The sequence below is a fragment of the Dryobates pubescens genome, chromosome 4, assembly GCF_014839835.1.
Source record: "Dryobates pubescens isolate bDryPub1 chromosome 4, bDryPub1.pri, whole genome shotgun sequence".
NCBI lineage: Eukaryota > Metazoa > Chordata > Aves > Piciformes > Picidae > Dryobates > Dryobates pubescens.
In genome coordinates, this window is record NC_071615.1 from 20,527,362 (window position 1) to 20,545,608 (window position 18,247).

Below are 18,247 nucleotides of genomic sequence, written 5' to 3' on the forward strand. Positions count from 1 at the left end.
ACCTCCTTGGTTTTCAAGCACAAAAATAAACCACTTCCAAGGAAAAGGTGGAGAATTCTTGCCAAAGGGAAGGCAGACTTCCCACTCCTAACTTAAGTCGTGGCAACTGCTCTTATTACGTGATCCCACAGAGGTACTCAGACAACTACAACACCTAGCAACTCTGCACGTGGCTTTGGACCCCAGCAGGCACAGCAGAGTGTAGAAGGGCTGCCCATGATAAATTACTTGCATTACAAAATAGGTGGTGAACAGAAGTCACCACGAACTTCACAACCTCCTGGCAAGTAGGCTTCCTGTGACGCCTTTTCCCCCGGTTTTGTGTCGTGTGTGTTTCCCTGAGTAGTGAAAGGAGTGCCTTACAAAAAGGCTTGCAAAATACTTACTGTAAACAGTACAAAGTACTTCTGGTTGTTCTCTCCCACGCAGTTATTGACCCAGGGGCAGTGATGGTCCATTTTCCGAATACACCTCTTGCAAACACTGAAAGAACAGAGTCTTGACTTGCCTCACCTTTCATTCCAGGAACACAGGAGCTCACAGGGGGTTGGGGGAACACAGAAATTCAAGGTCTGTGAAAACTTCCACAGATTAAAAACAAACCAAGCCCCAAAAGCCATGGAAATCAGTAACAAATAAAAAGTGTTTTTCAGAGCTGCTAATAACAGACTAAGGTTTATATATCATCATTAGCTGGCAGCAGGAACTTGTGACAAATAAAATGAAATGCAGCACTGGAAAATGTCCTTGACATCAAGGTAAGCCACATGCTGGCATAAAGCAGATGTGTCTGCTGGTCAGCAAGGCAGTACCACAATCTACGTTCAAGGTAAAATTAGATGTTAAATCACTTCACAAAACCAGACTAATCAAATCAAAATTCAGATGCTTGCCAGCATGCACACTGTGGCTACAAGTCAAATAATTAAAAGATGATTACTTTGTCTGAATATCTTTCTCTTGCTCAGTCAGGAAGTGCTTCAACTAACACAATAAAGGAGTTTTTTCCATGCCACTTTCTCACAGGACAGGAGATGAAGGGCAGTCTCCTGATACCACATGGCACAAACGAGCACAGAAATCACACATGAAAAAACAATAAAATCCAAACAGACAAACAAATAAACACCAGACCCAGAAAGGAAACAGCCACTCCAGAGTTATTCTGGCAGCACTGACACAGAAAGGATGGGGAGCTCTGCCAATTTTATTTTTCTTCTTCTAAGGGAAACTCAAAGAGAAACCATAAACTCATTCTTGTGAGCACTGATGAATAAATGATAGAAAATCTCTCCAGCAGGGCAGCCTTGCATGCACTCTGCAGAGAATCCCCAAGGATACATGCCATGCCTGGAAAACAAATGAGTTGCTAGAGCCCTGATCCTATGGGAAAGCCTGGTTGGGCAGGCCCCAGCCTCCCACCGTGGAGCCAAGTCAGGAGATGCTTCTCCTCAGGCAGCAAGGGTGCCCTATCACAGTGGGAGGCAGGAAAAGCCTTGTTTGAATAAATGGTTTGGAATGGTTTGAAATACACAGGGTGGGGCAGGTGGTGTAAAGCAGGAGGATGCCTTCCCATGGTCTAATTTGCTGTGCACACACTTCCCTTGGGATCTGAAACAGGTGAGGACTCAAGCAACCCCTTCCATTGCTCCTAGGTCTTAGTTTCCTAGCAGGAAAACTGAAGCAGTCAAGCCAAAGCTGACCTCTGTGAAGGAGGCAGCTGAGAGCGAAGGGTTTATTGCATGGTTATGCACCAAATGAAACTAGCTGGTGGAAAAGGAAACACAGAAACTAAGACCAAAAACTACCAACAGTAGGGATTGCCCACATTCAGACATTCTCCTCTACTCAACCACCCAGCTTAAGAATCACAAAGCACTCTAGTCCCTCAGGCATGCAGTTAGCAGCATCTCCTACTGATGCACAGGCACAACCTTCGTGTGGGAAGTCCAATAAACCCCTCTGCACCACAAAAGAAAATAAACAATAAAACAAGTTTGACTGAAGATTCTCCTCAACAAAATCAGTGCTCAGTGGATCAGTTTCCAAATCTTAGTGTCTAAAAAGTCCTCTTAAAGCACGGAAAACAGGAACACAAAGCATCATCTGCATGCTCAGCTGCAGGGTTGTTCTCATTTACCTACACTGCTAGTCACCAGCAAGAGAGTATTTTAGCTGCAAAGTTTCATTCATAATTAAAGAAGTGTCAGAGGGGATTTTACAGTAGCATGAATAAGTGATAGGCATGATCACATTGCTCCTGTTGAAAACCAATTGCTGAGTTTGATTAAAACAACAAAAACCCCACAACATTTGCAGACTAAAGCTCTGAAAATAAACATGCAAAATGCAAAGAGCAGAACAAATTTGCTCAGCTCAATACCATGTATTCCCCACCCCAGGACGCTCCTGCAGGGATCAGCAGTAGCCTGACACCAGCCCTCTCAGTATGCATTGGGTTTTCAGCAGGTGAGGACCAGTCAAAGGCATTAGCTGCCTACTGGAAAGCAGATTCTCTTGCTTTAAAAGCAGAGGAGAATTCCAGGAAGTCGTTGGATTTTTATGGTCACTGTCTTTAGCACTAAAAAGCTCTCTACCAGTTACTCTCTTGAGGGAAGCCTGTCCTACCAGGAAAAGACTGGCCATGACACATAAGCAGCAACACAAAGCACAAGACAGAGTCACTCAGTGAAAACGTGGAAGTCAGAACTCTTAAAAAACACACAAAGCTACTTGGACATTAGCTCTGACTTAAGTGTCACTTCTAACTAGAATCTACAGTTAGACCAATGGGTCTGGGCATACAAACAAACCTAGAAAAGACACTGACCCCTTGAGACCCAGGCCATCTCCTGGGTTTCTCAGCATTCTAGGACATAATGGCTCTTTCCAAGTCACATTTACAGGCAAATTGATGGAGTCAGTTACAGCTTTGCAGTCAAGGCAACATTAATTTGAAAAGTTTCACACTTCACAAGAAATGGCCCCAGCCTGCTACAGATGAAAACTTGTCAGAAAAGGCCTGAGATATTTTCAGAGAAGCTTGAACATGTCTGGCACTGCTGGCAACAGAAGACAGGTGCCAGTCTCTCAGCCTGACCACTCCAGGCTTAGACTCCAGTAACAATTTATACCAAGGTACAGTAGATAATTCTTGACAAAAGAGAAGACTTTACCTGCAGTGGTGTGCTCTATCAGGTTTGATGCTACAACATTTTGGGCACTTGTAAACCACCTGTCCTGGCTTTAGTTGTAAACTCTCAATGAACTCCTTTGTGGCATTACCTTTGGGTACAGCACCCTGCAGAAAAACAGAAACAACAAAACCAGACAGAAGATTAACCTGTGGATGAGTGTTAAGAACAACAGGATGAATTAAAACTACAAGACGGAAGGGAATAAAAAGAAAAACTTCCCTAAGATCAAGTTTCAGGAAATGAAGATTGGGAAATGGAAGTGGGGTCCTAGTACATGGAACTACACACTTAAAACAGAATTTTGGTGATGCCTTTTCTCCACCACCACCCCCCCCCCAGCATCAGTAAAACCTCACTTAAACAATTCTTTAATTAGTTTATTATATTTTTGCAATATTTAAGAATCCTCATCTGTCTCTACACATCTATCAACAAATTTATCATGCCAGTATTTCATATCACAACCTGGAAACCACAGTAGAAGCAGCTACTTCTGAAGTATACATGTGTGCACAAAGAGTTGTTGGTAAACACCTCCTGTATTTATAGCTATGCTTCCACTGGGAATTTGTTATTTAAATGAGGGTTTAACATTCAAACAGTGAACACTAAGAACCCTCCCACCTGAATCAGATTAAGTAAAACACTCCTAGTTGTGCACTATCCACTTTAAAATATGCCTTTCAACAGGTAACTGCAGCAGCCTGAGTTCAAGAGTTTCCAGCCTTAACAGGGCCAGGAATTTTCTCAAACATAAAACACACAACATCAACAACAACAAAACCACCCAACCCCCTCCAAAAGGTCATGAGATGTGTTGTATGAAAGCAGTGCTGGTACCTCAGTGGACAGGAGGCTTTTATACTGAAATAAAAACACATATGTGGTATTTTAACAGCTTAAGACATTAACAGCTTCTCTTTACCGTATCTCTACAACCTCCAAACAGCAATAAACAGGAGTAACAGACATCAGGGAGGGAACTGCATGTTAAACCTGCAGCCTTCAGGTTTTTCCACAAAACCCTCCCCAACACGCCTGACCAATGCAAAAATTACCAAGACTGATTTCCACTAAATGGTATACCTTGTGTTCTCCCTCTCCAGCATGCAAAGGAATGTTTTTAGCAAGAACCCCCAGGAAGCAGTTCCTGCAAAGTTTGACACACTAGCAGTTCTGGAGAATTCAGGAGTTTATTTTTGATAGGAAGTCTTTTTGTTTGCCTCAGTAGTGCTTTCTGTTTTGTTCTGATCCTAGATGTGCCCCTGGTTCTCCATGTCCCAGCAGTTTCCTCCACCCCAACTCACACTACCAGATGTTGCTGCATCCCTTCACTCTACCTTACCTCCTCTGGTTGGTTTAGCCGATTTCCTCATTAAAAAAAGTCAACTAAAATCCCACTGGCTCTCACCATCCACACACATCAATCCCACCACACACGTGGAATTAACATCTCTCTTCCCAGTGACTGCACAGAGATTGCATCTGCTTCTCCAGCACTGCTTGCCCAGCCTGCTTCAGAATACAGCTTTTGTTTCAGAAGGGTTTCTGCTAACTCTGCAAAAGAATTCCAGTGACCCAAAGGTCTCGAGGCATTAAAGCCACACACACAATAACTAACAACAAGATCCCCTAGGACACAAACTACATAACTAATTGCTGCAACCCTCTATTCCTAAGTCAAATGACCAGAAGTTTCAGAGCCTCTGTCCAGCAGCAGTAGCCTGTGTTTTGTCAGTCTTTACCATAAGCTCTGAAATGACTCCAAATCATGCCATTTCTACAGTGCTGTGGCTTCTGGGAGAGCTGGAAACTAAGAAACAAAGATTAGACTGAAGTTGTAATGGCATACGACAAGGTTTCAACTAGGACATGACATCTGGAAGGAATAATTAGAGTATCAAAGAGACTACCACCCCCAACACTCACAGGAGGAAGGGACCAAGAGGAGAAATCTAGGCTTGTTTTTCCTTACACCAACTAGAAGAGATGGGGTTTTGACCTGAATCTACTCTGCGGAGGTTATTATGCAAAATAAACAACCACAGGCCACTCAGAGTAAGTGTCATGGTACTAAACTATCTTCTCACTAGATGAAAGATGGGAAAGGAGCAGAGCAGATCTCTCGCAAGGCAATGCCTATGGAGACACAGGAAGGGGCCTTAAAGCTCTGATGTTTCCCTCTTGCCTAAGAGTTGGCAGCAGTTATGCTCACACCTCAACTAGATCACTAGAATGAGAGATGGGAGATGGTAACGTGGCTTTTGAGAACACCACACATTCCACTCCATCCTGCCATGGCAGACAACCCAGAACCAGCTTTTCCAGCTTTCCTGTTTGTCAAGACATGACAAGCCATAAACACAAGATCCAACAGTGGGGAGAAAACAGCATCAGGGAAACACTCCCCGGCACGAACAAGAGGAGTTCCACGCACAGCAGGGAGCTAAAGCTAGGTCCTGGACTTTGCTTCTGACTGAGTGGGATGACAAATTAGCATAGAATCATAGAATCGACAGGGTTGGAAGGGACCTCAGGGATCATCCAGTTCCAACCCCCCTGCCATAGGCAGGGACATCTCACACTAGATCAGGTTGTCCAGAGCCACATCCAGCCTGGCCTTAAAAACCTCCAGGGATGGGGCTTCTACCACCTCTCTGGGCAACACATTCCAGTGTCTCACCACCCTCACACTCATTCAGCAGCTGAGTTACCCAAGAGCTAGCTGTGGTAGTTTTAGACTGTGCCTAGGAAAGTTTTCCACAGATGAGTAGGAAAGTGATAGAATGCAAATAAATTACCATTGGATGCAAAAGAAAAATAATGATAAGGTCTAAATAATCCCATTGGTCTGATAACTAACAAAGTTAGTTGTGTAAACTAACTCTTGATCTTTTTGACTTCTTTGCTCTAGCAGATACTAGATGGTGCTTTTGCTTGGCTGTTGCTGACCCTGGCTGCATTGTGGCTAAGTACTAACAAGCTACTCTCTGCTCTTCTCTCTTTTCCCTTGTATGGGGGGAAAGGGAGCAGGGAGAGGGAAGCTGTTGATAGCCCCCTGGTTTTGTCCAAGGGGGGTTTTGTGTTTCTTATAAATTGTAAATACTGTATATTTTTGTACATATTCATTGCATTCCTTATTTCTAGATTTCAGTGTGCTTGTAAGTACAGCTTCATTTGCTTCCAACTGAGCTGGTCTGGCAATTATTTTGGGGGGCAATTTCAACCCACCACACTAGCAGACAAGAAACACACTGCCTCTTTCTTCGTGAGACTCACAGGGAGAGGGAGAGACAGAGAGAAAGAGAGAGAGAGAGAGAGAGAGAGAGATACTGACTTACTGGGTCTGTCAGCATAGCACGAAAATGTGAAGCCAAAGCCAGGAAAGCCAAGGTGTTGAAGAGCGTGCCATTGATGACACTATAAACATAATCTCTTGATGGAACCAGCATGACAAGGAGGACTACGAAGTCGGCGTAGAACACCAGCATCCAGGTGACGACAGCACATGCAATGCCACAGCCATCTCGGATAAACCACATGGTTCCCAGGGCGGCGCGGCTCGGAGGTGGGACGCACTTCTCCGGCTGCAGGTACTCAGGCTTCCGTTCAATATCTCTGAAGCGGTGGACTGGAGTAATCATCATAGGCTATTATGTCCATACTTGCATCTGAAAGAGTCAGAAAGAGTGTTCACTACTGACAGACCTCCAGCCACAGTGCAGGGCAGGGACGGTGTGGAAATGCCAAACTGCGCAAAGGCTTGTGAAAAAGCAGGGAAGGTAAATGAATCCAACACGAAGGAGTGGATTTGGAAACCAGACTCTTGTGCTTATCAGAACCCTTCTTTCTCCAAAGGCTCTCTTAAGTGCTTTTAAGACGTGCTTAATTACACACTAAATCCATGGGTGTGCCACCTCCACCCCGCCAGAGGAAAGGCAGCAAGAATTTAATGAAAAGAAAGTGACCAGGTAGGGGCCACCAGGAGCTGCCACAGCAGGAAAGCTGAACCCAGAACTGGACGCTGGCTGTCAAGAAACAAAGGAAAGGCCTGGCACAACTGGTACAGTCACTTCTGTTTCCTCACACCTAGGGAAGGAAAGGGTCTTTCCTATAGGCATTGGGAAGCTTAGCAAGTGGAAGAGATCACAGAATCACAGAATACATCCAATTGGAAGAGACTTCCAAGTCCATCCAGTCCACCCTTCAACTCAGCAATGAAGGGTCAACACTAAACCATGTCCCCAAGCACCAGGTCCACACGGCACTTGAACACCCCCAGGGATGGTGACTCCAGCACTGCCCTGGGTAGACCATTCCAATGTCTGAGAACCCTTGCAGTGAAGAAGTATTTCCCAGCATTCAGCCTGAACCTCCCCTGGCACAGCTTGTTACCATTTCCTCTGGTACTGTTGTTTGTTTGCTCTCCTTACCCCAAAGCTGTTACTCAATGGGTAAAAGTGCAAAACCAAAGTTACAGTGGAAGGAACTGGTGCAGAAGCAACCCAGACAAAGCTCCTGACAGGAATTTCTCATCTTGGCTGGAGGATGCTGCTCCTGAGCACCAGCTGTCTCCCACTCTCACCTCCTTTGGAAGCTGTCTGCTTTTCCATGCTTCTCCTACCACATTTGCTCCATCCCTCCCTGGTGTTTACAACTCCACTGTAATAAGGGCAACAGCATGTCACTTGCTGCCACTGTACCTGTCCTCTCCATCTCTGCAGGCACCTTGGAGCATCTTGGAGCCAGCAAGTGTTCTACTGCAGGTAGAACTGCACAGCACCGTTGTTTCAATGTAACTCCCACCCATCACGGGGATTTGAGAACACAAAAAGGTGCTGCTACAACTTTGGCAGGGGATCAGTCAACCCATGCCGTCAGTGGAGGGCACTCAACACCAGAGAACACCCAAAGTGCTGCGCTCTGAGAGCAGCTCTTTGCACACCTTCCAACTCCTTCCAAAGGCTTCTCAACAGGGTGTTTTCACATTGCTCTAAACACTCCAAACCAACACGACCTATTCTCAAAGAGACACCTTCTTGCAGGAAAAAAAACAACAAAAGAGACAAAAATTTTGCTGCCAAATACATTGAACTGCATAGAGTGAAACGGAAGAGTTCTGAGTATTTCCAGGGATAAGGCAGCTGCCACCTCTCTGGAATTTCAACACACAGAGATTATTCTCATTTCTTTGCAAAAATTAAGTAATTACTTAATTAATCAATCTTAAAGTGGTTTTTGTTTTTTTTTCTATTTTAAACCAGGGAAAGGCAGACATTCATTATTCATTATCATCACAGAATGGACTGGGTTATGTTTTCTGAAAAAAAAAAAAAAATTGGAAAAAAAAAGAAAAAATCTCAAAGTGAAGCTATTTTTAATTGTTAAAAAGATGCCACTGTTGCCTATACAAAATGGGCAAGTTTTACACAAAACAGTGAGAGGATCACAAAAGTCCCTAGGATCTTAAACATCTCTCAAAGCTTTTATAGCTAGCTTCTGTTGAAGATCTCTTTACCCTAACAGCAACCCAAACTGAGCTGTTATTGCCCCTACCTATATAGGAAAGGAGATAATAGTTTGCTTTCTAGTTATTTTGGGAGGACAAGTGGCCTCTCATAGCCAGAGACTGAGGTTATTAATGAGCAGGATGATTAATTAAAGCCAAGCACAGAAGCGATGAACTTGTGTTAGCATGAGTGACACAGAAGGCAGGTGCCTAGAACTGCTTTTGCTACAGCAAGGAGCAAGAGCCAAGAACACAAAGCTTTGATGTGCACAGAAGTGGATGAACCAGCATTTGTTTTCTAACACAACTGGTAAAAAGAAACACGGAGAACTGGGTTATTTTGTTGTATTTCTGTTTTTAGCACTTAGTATGCTGCCTAGTGAGAGAGTTTAAGACAGTTTATTAATCTGAAGAAGGTCCCATGGATCAATAGCAAAGCACATCAGTTTTCTATTTATACACACATCACATGGGACAGCAAAAGCAAGGTAAAAATATGCAGGTGTGAGGCTCATTTACTTTGGGAAGGAAAAAAAACACAAAAGCACACAAAAAAACACAACCTGAAAAATGCTTTCCTCCTCACTCTCAAAACTCACATCCCACACTGTAATTTGTCTTTTAACCACAGCTATAATTTAGCCTCCTGTCTCCTGATACTTAGGGAGACAAGCTCTATAATTTTCAGAAGCAGTGATTTCCCAAACAATCTGCTGGTCTAAGTTCAGACACGTCTATAGCTACTGGTAAATCCATCTCTCTTTCCCAGTTTTTCAGCTTCTGTAAGGACTCAAATCCCGCCTCTAATCCCGAGGAAACAGGTTAACCTTCACTGCATTGCTTAATACTCTCATTAAAACTGTTACACTCGCTTGCCAGATCAAAACAAAGCTGACATCATTGAAGACTCATGCCTGATAACAATGTTTAATTGGCAGTAACATCATATTGCATTAGGTGAACATTAGGTAGGTGTTCAGCTTCCAGATCGAAGAGTTAGAATTGATAGGATTAAGGTGGGTAGCGTCTTTACAAAGTGAAGAATTGGCCTAGAGGGTGCTGAAATTACAAAGAAAGAACCAGACAGTTCACTTTATCTATGTGTACGTGAATCACAAACAGCCTCTGCTAAGGGCCTTATCTGGGGTCTTGCTGTAAATCACTGGGGGGCTGTCTGAAGACAACAGACACTGAACACAGCCTGAACTTCTGAACTTTTAGGACAGAGCACAGGCTCAACAGACTACTGAATATTAACTTCTCCACCAAGAGAAGTGAAGAACCTAATTTAAATGAACATAATGTATAGTGCAGGGGGATTACATGTGAAGGGGTACATGTAGGTCTATTGGGAAGACTGTAAATCCTGAGTACCTTAACCAATGGGGAAAGGGAGAGGGAAATTTGTATCCAGGAATATAGGATAAAAGGGAAGCTATGCCTTCCAGCAATTGGAGAGACCCCACAGAGAATTGTCCTGTGGACTCTCCCTTTATTCAAATGAAGTTTTACAAGACTCCTCTTTGTTGTGGACAGGAACTTCTAGATTGGATTAATTTTTCCTTACAGAATTGAGTCCCAAGTTGGGATAGTTCCAAATGCCAATTTTCAGGAGTTTTTGCTTAGGCTTTGAGCCTTCCCCCTCACCCTAAGGTTTTGTGTCCCAAAGCAAAGCAGTGAAGTAGTCGTTAGGAAAAGCAGACTCCTGTTTAACAGGGGAATTAGTCTGACAAGTCACCTTAAGGTCAGTAGTAGAAGAGACTGGCTGAAAGCTAGACAAATACACAGTGATTAAACCTGTGGGGTTAGCCACGAAGAGCAGACTTGAGCAGTCAAATGCATCTCCCTTCAGATGAAGGAAGTGGCTTCACTTCAGCAAGAGTTCTGCACCCTGCTCTCAGAAATATTACTGAACTAATTTGGGGGAAGGGAAGCCACTGCTGTGTAGCTGCCTAAGGAGAAGCTGGCAGGAGCCTGTAGGCACCTCTGTCTGGCGGCCAGTGCAGTAAGGAAGTGGTTAAGAGGACAGAGCACAGCTCTCCAATTCTGACTTCTGGCTGCAGGATAAATGTGGGGGTTTATGCATTCTGTTATTTAAGGCTTGTGTTAGAGGCCTCGCCAGGTGACAAATGAAAAGTCAGTACTCAGTAGATAAGCACCATTCATGATCTGAGCAGTACAGATGTGTTTCAGTGTACGTTATCTGAGGAGTCAACTTACAGCAGCTTAGAGTCTCAGCTTCTCCTCTCCATGACCCGGTCAGGGGTTTTTGCTTTAATTCCATATGCTTACTATACACAAACATCTGTTTTTGTTTATGTTGTCCAAGATGGTGTTTTCATATAAACAATACCAAAAAATCCCCACCAGACTGCAGGGGGGATGAAACAGTAACTTGCCCTAACTGGTCTACCCTTCAACCAGGCTGCACATGAACTTAATTTATAACTTGTCAGTCCCTCTTGCCCAGGAGCAAACAACATGTTAACAATGAAGGCAAAGGGCTTAAGGACTTAATCACTGTGTCAGGCTACAAGACAGGCCACTGAATAAGAGTGAAATACAATGACAACACACATATCAATTCAGCTTAAGGACATGCCAGAGCAAAGACCTTTTCTTCTTTTTTATCTGGAAGACACATGGCATTAGGGGAATAATCCAAACCCATGTACTAGACATGTTAGAAATGTAAATAATCCACATTAACATCCTCTTCCTGATACAGTGAACACTTAAAACACGCTATTACACCCTATATAAATTAAGTAACTGTCTTCTGACCTGCCAGAAACCAGGTTAGCAATCTATTTTTTAATGGCCTTTGGCCACCAAAGAATTCATTAAGAATGAAGGAATGAATGATGGGGGCCTTCAGCCAAGGTGTATCTGAAAGCTATCTGAGGTTCCAATGTTATAGAACTTGCACCGAGCTTAATGCCATCATCACTATCACCCAAATGATTTGTGCCTAATTACTCATGCCAGTGAGGTCATGCACATGGGGATGACTTGCAGAACTACAGTATTACTGTGTACATTGCAACCACTTCCTCTCTTAGAAGTCCATTAACATTAAACTTTGGGAACAGTTTCCACTTTGTCATACAAGCTAAGTGATTTTCAAGTTCTGCTAATTACATGAACACAATTCTGGAAATTAAAAACAAACAAACATAACACAAATGGACCAAAAAAAAAAGGAGAAAAAGAATGAGACTAAGGCAGATCATGGCCATTTTTCAAGGTTTTCCAAGTTAAAGAGATCCTTCAGGTCAGCTTTTATGACACACAATCCACTGGCAGTACATTGAGAGGTGACAAACAACACTGAAGTTAACTTTTTACTGTCATGAAAAGGGAGCACACACAGAGTCAAGTCCTACTCATGACAGCTAACCTAGGTGAGTTGGGGCCACCAGACAGGATGCCCCTTTAAACAAAAAACTGCAGTTAGACAGATACATAGACATAACCTGCAAAAGATTATTTGGAGGTTTATTTCATTTTTCTGTACATAAAACTGCAGTGATTAAAACATTCCAGATTTAACTGTCTTTTGCAACAGAAATGAGAGAAAGTGTTTTCTAGCTTACCTTTGCTCCTCCTGCCACACTTAATACAGCCCAAACCTAACAACAAGGCTGTCAGAACCTGCTAAAGCAAGTTCTAGCAGGGATAATAAGGAAATATCAGTATTTTTATTTTTTTCCTAATGGCTCCTGCAAGGCCTAAAAAGCTTTATCTGATCAGCAGGAGTGGAACAAAATAGCCCAGCTCTGCTGAGAGTTTTTTGTCTGTCTCCTTCAGATTCAGCCAGACGTCCATCTGCACGGCAGGCTCCAACCCCTGGGTCACAAAACCTCAGAGGGTCAATGGGACATTTCAAACAGGTCTCTGAACAGCAGCTTAAAAAGGAAAGTCTATTATTAGCAGGCTGAAATTTTCTGCAGAGAGCTCTACTTCCATTGCAATATTTTAGAGACTCTACACATTTTAAAACAACAAAACAACAGAGAAACAAAACAAACCAAATGCCAATCCAAGCCCTCTAGTAGGTCAAAATCCACTCCTCTTGGGCTTAAACGACAAAAGGAATAGGGAAGGATCTGGTACGGAGCTTAGCACATGATGACTCACATCAAAATGTCACAGGGCAGAGCCAGGCAGCCGCCCCAGGAGCAGGTACCAGGATTACACTTAGCACGGATCATCTTTCTTTTTTTCTTTTCCCCCCTCCTCAAAAAAAAAAAAATCAGGCCACATTAAGGAGCAGCTTCAGCCTAAGTACTACATTACCAGCCACGCTTTTGCTTTTAGCAGGAGGCCCACAAACATCTCAGATTCCCCTGAAACCTTTGGCTGCTGAAGCACCTTCAACAGTTGCAAGTCTGCATGCTGAAATAAAATGGCACAAATCAGAATGTGGATTTTATATTCAAGACATTAAAAACAAACTGTAAAAAATTACAAGGCTTAGGGGAAAAAAAAAAAAGGATTCCTGAGACTAAATGCACAAGCTTGGATGATCTGCCTTGGAAAGGTGGGAAAGAGAGCACACAAAACTAAATGGTAACCCAGTTACAATAGTTTTCTATACATGCTGGGACTAGGCTTTATAGTAAGCCTAGAAAACTGTTTACATAATTGACCATTTTGATGAATCACAATTTATTATTTTAAATGGTTTATTTTGAGGAGCCCATGCATGAACAAGACCTTAAAAAAAAAAATTATGATCCTTTTTTAACTAATCCTACTTTTATTATTTTTAATAGAAACATCTTACTAGAGGCAAATATTTCACTGAAGCCATGCATTTGTGTAGAATGAATTTGAACAGCAGCATGAATATGCAGAAGGAATTTCTCCCCAAGGAGAGCAGGGGGAGGTGTAAATCACCTCAAAGACATCTATCAGATTTAGAAACTCCATCCTGAGGGCTTGAATCAGGCTGCGAGTGGCACACTCAGAAGAGACGCAGCCACTCAAGGCACAAACCCCACGGCTCCCTCACTTCCATCAGGGTAAACAACAAGCAACTCCAATAGTGCCAGAGGAATCCCATTAGTAGAACTGCAAGGAAAATACGGCCAAGTTTACTCAATTGAAAACATGTTTTTTTCCTATCCTGATGTTTGTGGCAGGCAATCTCACAGGATTGGTAACAGCTTCCTGGTTAACATCAATACAATTTCTGTTTAACTACTGGGTATGTATTGTATAAATAAATTATAATGCAATAAAGATTGACCTGAGAGCTGGGCGATCTGGGAAGAGATTGCACTCCCACCTCCAATGCCTGTCAGCTGCAGGAGAGGACAAAAGACAATGTAGTTACTGTCCCAGGTACATCAACACTGGGCCACTGTAGATGAGTGACAGAAGTGGGGCAACATCTAAGAGCAAGACACAAGTCACAAGGGCAACAAAGACTGAAGTCAGACTAGGATTTGATTGCAAAGTTAGTGATCCTAATAAGCTTTCATCAGGGATGGAAGGTACTTTATAGAACTGACATCAGTATGACCCCTTAGAAAATAACTTGGAGCTTTTGAATGATCAGAGCTGCAAGGGGAACAGAGAAATTCTGTCATTTTAGTCTTACAGTTTCCCAACTGACTGAATACACACAAGCTACTTCACCTCTGTCAAAAGAGTAATAGTAATCCTGGGCGTACAAATACCAACAGCCTTGTGGCATTGCCATTTTTCTGGAGTGAGTATTGGAAGGAGAGAGCAGTCTTGCAGAAGGGACTGCACCAGGAAACATAAAAACCCCAAACGGGTGTGCCGTGCTTTCCCACAGCACTGCCGTTACCCTGAGCAGACACCCTCATGAGCGACAAAACAGCAGAACCTGTCCTGCTCTTCTAGACAGCTTTGCAATTTTGATGCTGACTCAGGACTTAAAACAGCAAGCTGCAGAATTAAGGGAATGTCAGATCTCCATTTGCCCTGTATCAAATTTTGTTTTGTTTTGTTTTTTTTAAACATAAAAAGGAAAGGCAAAAATGAAAAGGCAAAGGATTGTCTATACAATTGGTATTATTTTTAGCACCTATGTTAAAATGTTAAAAACTACACTGCTTTCCTGGCATAAGGAATCAGTAAACAGTTGCAGATTTAAAGTTTTAATCATAAGATGCTGGCAGAACCATGCTAAGCTAAAAAAAAAATAAATGTTCTGAATATTACTTTTCAAGGCAGAAAAGGCACTTGAGACACACTTCTTTTTTGCTCAGGTGGTCTAATCCAGGATTTGGCTCCCAGCTACCTCTGTTACAGCCCCCCCTTCAGCAGCATGAATATGTCACTCAGTCTCTCTGTATTTTATTCCCCCACCTGTCATCTACACTTCTTCCCTGCTGCACAGAGGCAGGGAAGCTGCACATGTGAAGGCTGCAAGGCTTTCAGATTTAAAATCTAAACACTACACCCAAACAGGTATCTAAACCAAATATGAACAGGGCAGACATTAAAATAGACTATTAATAAATTAGGGGCCAAAAGATGACCACTTCTGTCCTGAACAGGCCTGAAGTTAAAATCGCGACTGCCACACTACACCTTTATGATGTTAATGTTGAGAGTTAGACTAGATGAAACCTATGCTGCTACTTCAGAGAACTGGAAAAACCTGCAGGTTCCAAGTTGCTTTTCACTGTTAAAGCTTTGGACATGTAGTAAAGAACTCCTAAGGGGGCAAACTCAGTATCCCTTATTCTGCTCACTGTTGCATCTGCAATCACAAGGGATCCCTGCCTCCATTAAAAAAAAAACCAAAACCAAAACAAAACAACAAAACAGTTTCTGTGTGTAAACACCAATTTTATTGCCCCTTCTTAACACTGAGCTGGAGAGCAGGCTAACTGTAATACAGTGTATTGCTTATCTATTCTATGCTATATTAGACATCAATAATTCAAGCAGTCATTACAAAGTTGTGTATCACACTAAGGTCTCCCTTTATCCCCTGCTACAGCCCTCTCTCTGCTATGGTATTACTCTCTTCGCACTGGCAATGTGTGTATTTCACTGTCTTCTCCTAATAAATAGCACTTCACACTGCCTTTACTCACTCCTCCTGTTTCATCTCCAGTCCATTTAACTTCTGCATGCTGCACCACGTTTAAGATTGGTTGCCCCGTCAGCTCGGCATTATTGCAAAACTCACAGCCGAGCTTAACACACCATCCACCACCAGCCTAGCAGCACAAACATAACAAGGGCCTTGCACTTCCTCCCATTCAACATTCCTCCCTTGTCCAAGGGTATTAACACTGAGTTTTCTGTGTCCTTGTTTTACTTGCTATTACTGCTCCTGGAACAGCGGGTTTGTTGTTTGGGCTTTTTTTTAGCTGAACTGTGATGCTGTAGCCTTCTCTTTCTCATATACTTACTTTCCCTTCCCTATTCTCTAACTTTTGGGTTTTTCTCTCCTTGCTTTCCTCCGCTCTCTCCTGAGACAGTCCCAGGTCTGTATGGTCACCTTGCAAGCTGGTGGGGTGACGAGGTATGGGGCTATAAGCCTAAATAAATCTCTCTCCAGTGTCCATAAGGGCTCCCAAGCACTCCCTGCTCTGAGGGCAGTCAGAAGCAGGCAAAATGAGATAATGTGCTAGTGCTCCCATGGAGTGAGAGCCAGTCTCTCGCTGCACCTTGCCTGAAACACCTTGCACTTCCTGCTATATGAAGAGTCCTTTGGCACTCTCAGCCTGCAGAGGCAAGCTGGCTCACTCCCCTAGACTCCCTCTCAAAAGGACAATGTGTAAAGTGTTACTGGCAGACTTGCTGCACTGCAGTCCCAGTCCAGTTACAGGCTATCATGCTATCTGCACAACCCAGGAAATAGGCAGTTCTAATCTGGAAAACATTAAATTCTCATTTTCTCTAGCACAACCTTTAAGTTTCAGATTAGTTCCATGCTAATAGGATGTTCTGGGTACCACCATTCACATCTGGCTTACCAGCTAGACAAAGGACAGGGAAAATAAAAACTGACAAGCTTTTTCTGTCTGGTCATATTGTACATTGCCTGATGTCTTCTCTCAGCAAGGTAGAAAAACTGTATTACAGAATATTGCACTAAGAAAAAGGACATGCCTGCACCACAGAGAATAGAACAGAATAAACCATGTTGGAAGAGACCTTCAAGATCATCGCATCAAACCAATTATCCAACACCACCTAATCAACTAAACCATGCAACCAAGCATCCTATCAAGTCTCCTCCTAAACACCTCCAATGATGGTGACTCCACCACCTCCCCAGGCAGCCCATTCCAATGGGCAATCACTCTCTCTGTGTAGAATTTCTTCCTAACCTCCAGCCTAAACCTCCCCTGGCACAGCTTGAGAATGTGTCCTCTTGTTCTGGTGCTGGTTGCCTGGGAGAAGAGACCAACCCCCACCTGGCTACAACCTCCCTTCAGGTAGTTGTAGAGAGCAATAAGGTCTGCCCTGAGCCTCCTCTTCTCCAGGCTAAGCAACCCCAGCTCCCTCAGTCTCTCCTCATAGGGCTTGTATTCCAAGCCCCTCCCCAACTTTGTTGCACTTCTCTGGACATGTTCCAGCAAGTCAACATCCTTCCTAAACTGGGGGGCCCAGAACTGGACATAGTACTCAAGGTGTGGCCTAACCAGTGAAGTACAGGGGCAGAATGACCTCCCTGCTCCTCCTGGCCACACTGTTCCTGAGAGGAACCAGAGAAAACCACAAGCTGTCAGTTAACATCTGCAGAGAATAGCTGCGCTACAGTCAAGCCACTCTCAGATTGACACTGCTGTGGTGGTCCATCACCTACTCTGTAGTCTCCTCCCCAGGGGAGATATCCCATTATAGATATATGGGAATTGTCTCCACAAGCAAGCTTCCCTGAAATAATGCAACACACAGGTTTAAACTGCGTTGACCATGTTTTACTGGTGAAGCACAAAGCCACCCATCAAGAAAAGAAAATTCCTATTAGATAAGAAAAGTTCAGCAAAGCTGAGTTACCATTGCTCAGCTACATATACTTCCCATTGATGCCACAAAGGAAACTGCCCAGAGAAGACATGAAATTACTTGGATACAACAGACCTGCCCCTGCTGAAGAATTAAGGCAATTTCAAACTAAGATATATACTCTGTCTGTAACTACAGCACCAAAAAAGAAAACTAAAAAGGAAGCAGAAGCATAACACAAAAATACCCAAGTGGTATTAGATGTTAAATCAAGTATTTCAGCTTTTAGGCAGACCTTTGGTATGTCATTTTATAAACCTGTAACTGCAAAGAGCTTCTGGCCGGCACCTTTTACATCTCCATGAGCATTCAGTCAAACACAACTTACTACAACCAGCAGCTCCCCTTGGCATGACAAATACTATTGCATCAGGAAGAGCCACGCTGACAAGAATCTTAGTGCTTGACGAACTGGATCTTTATCGCACATGGGGCTGCATTCTTAAAGCCATCTGGATTAACGTGTGGTTCCTCTTACAATAACTCTTATCACAAAACACCTGTAAGAGCATATAAAAGATTTGCTGTTTTG

The 18,247-nt window shown here is 43.2% G+C and overlaps 1 protein-coding gene across 6 annotated transcripts in view; it reads right to left on the reverse strand.

The window, feature by feature from the left end:
- Positions 1 to 18,247, reverse strand: part of ZDHHC3 (zinc finger DHHC-type palmitoyltransferase 3) — a 30,473-nt gene that overhangs the window by 10,600 nt on the left and 1,626 nt on the right. For 5 of the 6 annotated variants that reach the window (XR_008462226.1, XR_008462225.1, XM_054160900.1 and 2 more), the window contains exons 2-4: positions 6,539 to 6,868; positions 3,177 to 3,301; positions 387 to 483 (exon numbers count right to left, since the gene is read on the reverse strand). Coding sequence is in view for 4 of the 6 variants with exons in the window: in XM_054160900.1 (XP_054016875.1) it covers positions 387 to 483; positions 3,177 to 3,301; positions 6,539 to 6,844 (528 nt within the window). In the remaining 2 variants the exon portion in view is untranslated. Of the gene's footprint in view, positions 1 to 386; positions 484 to 3,176; positions 3,302 to 6,538; positions 6,869 to 13,960; positions 14,016 to 18,247 lie in introns of all 6 variants that reach the window. The other variant, XM_054160902.1, reaches the window with a different exon arrangement.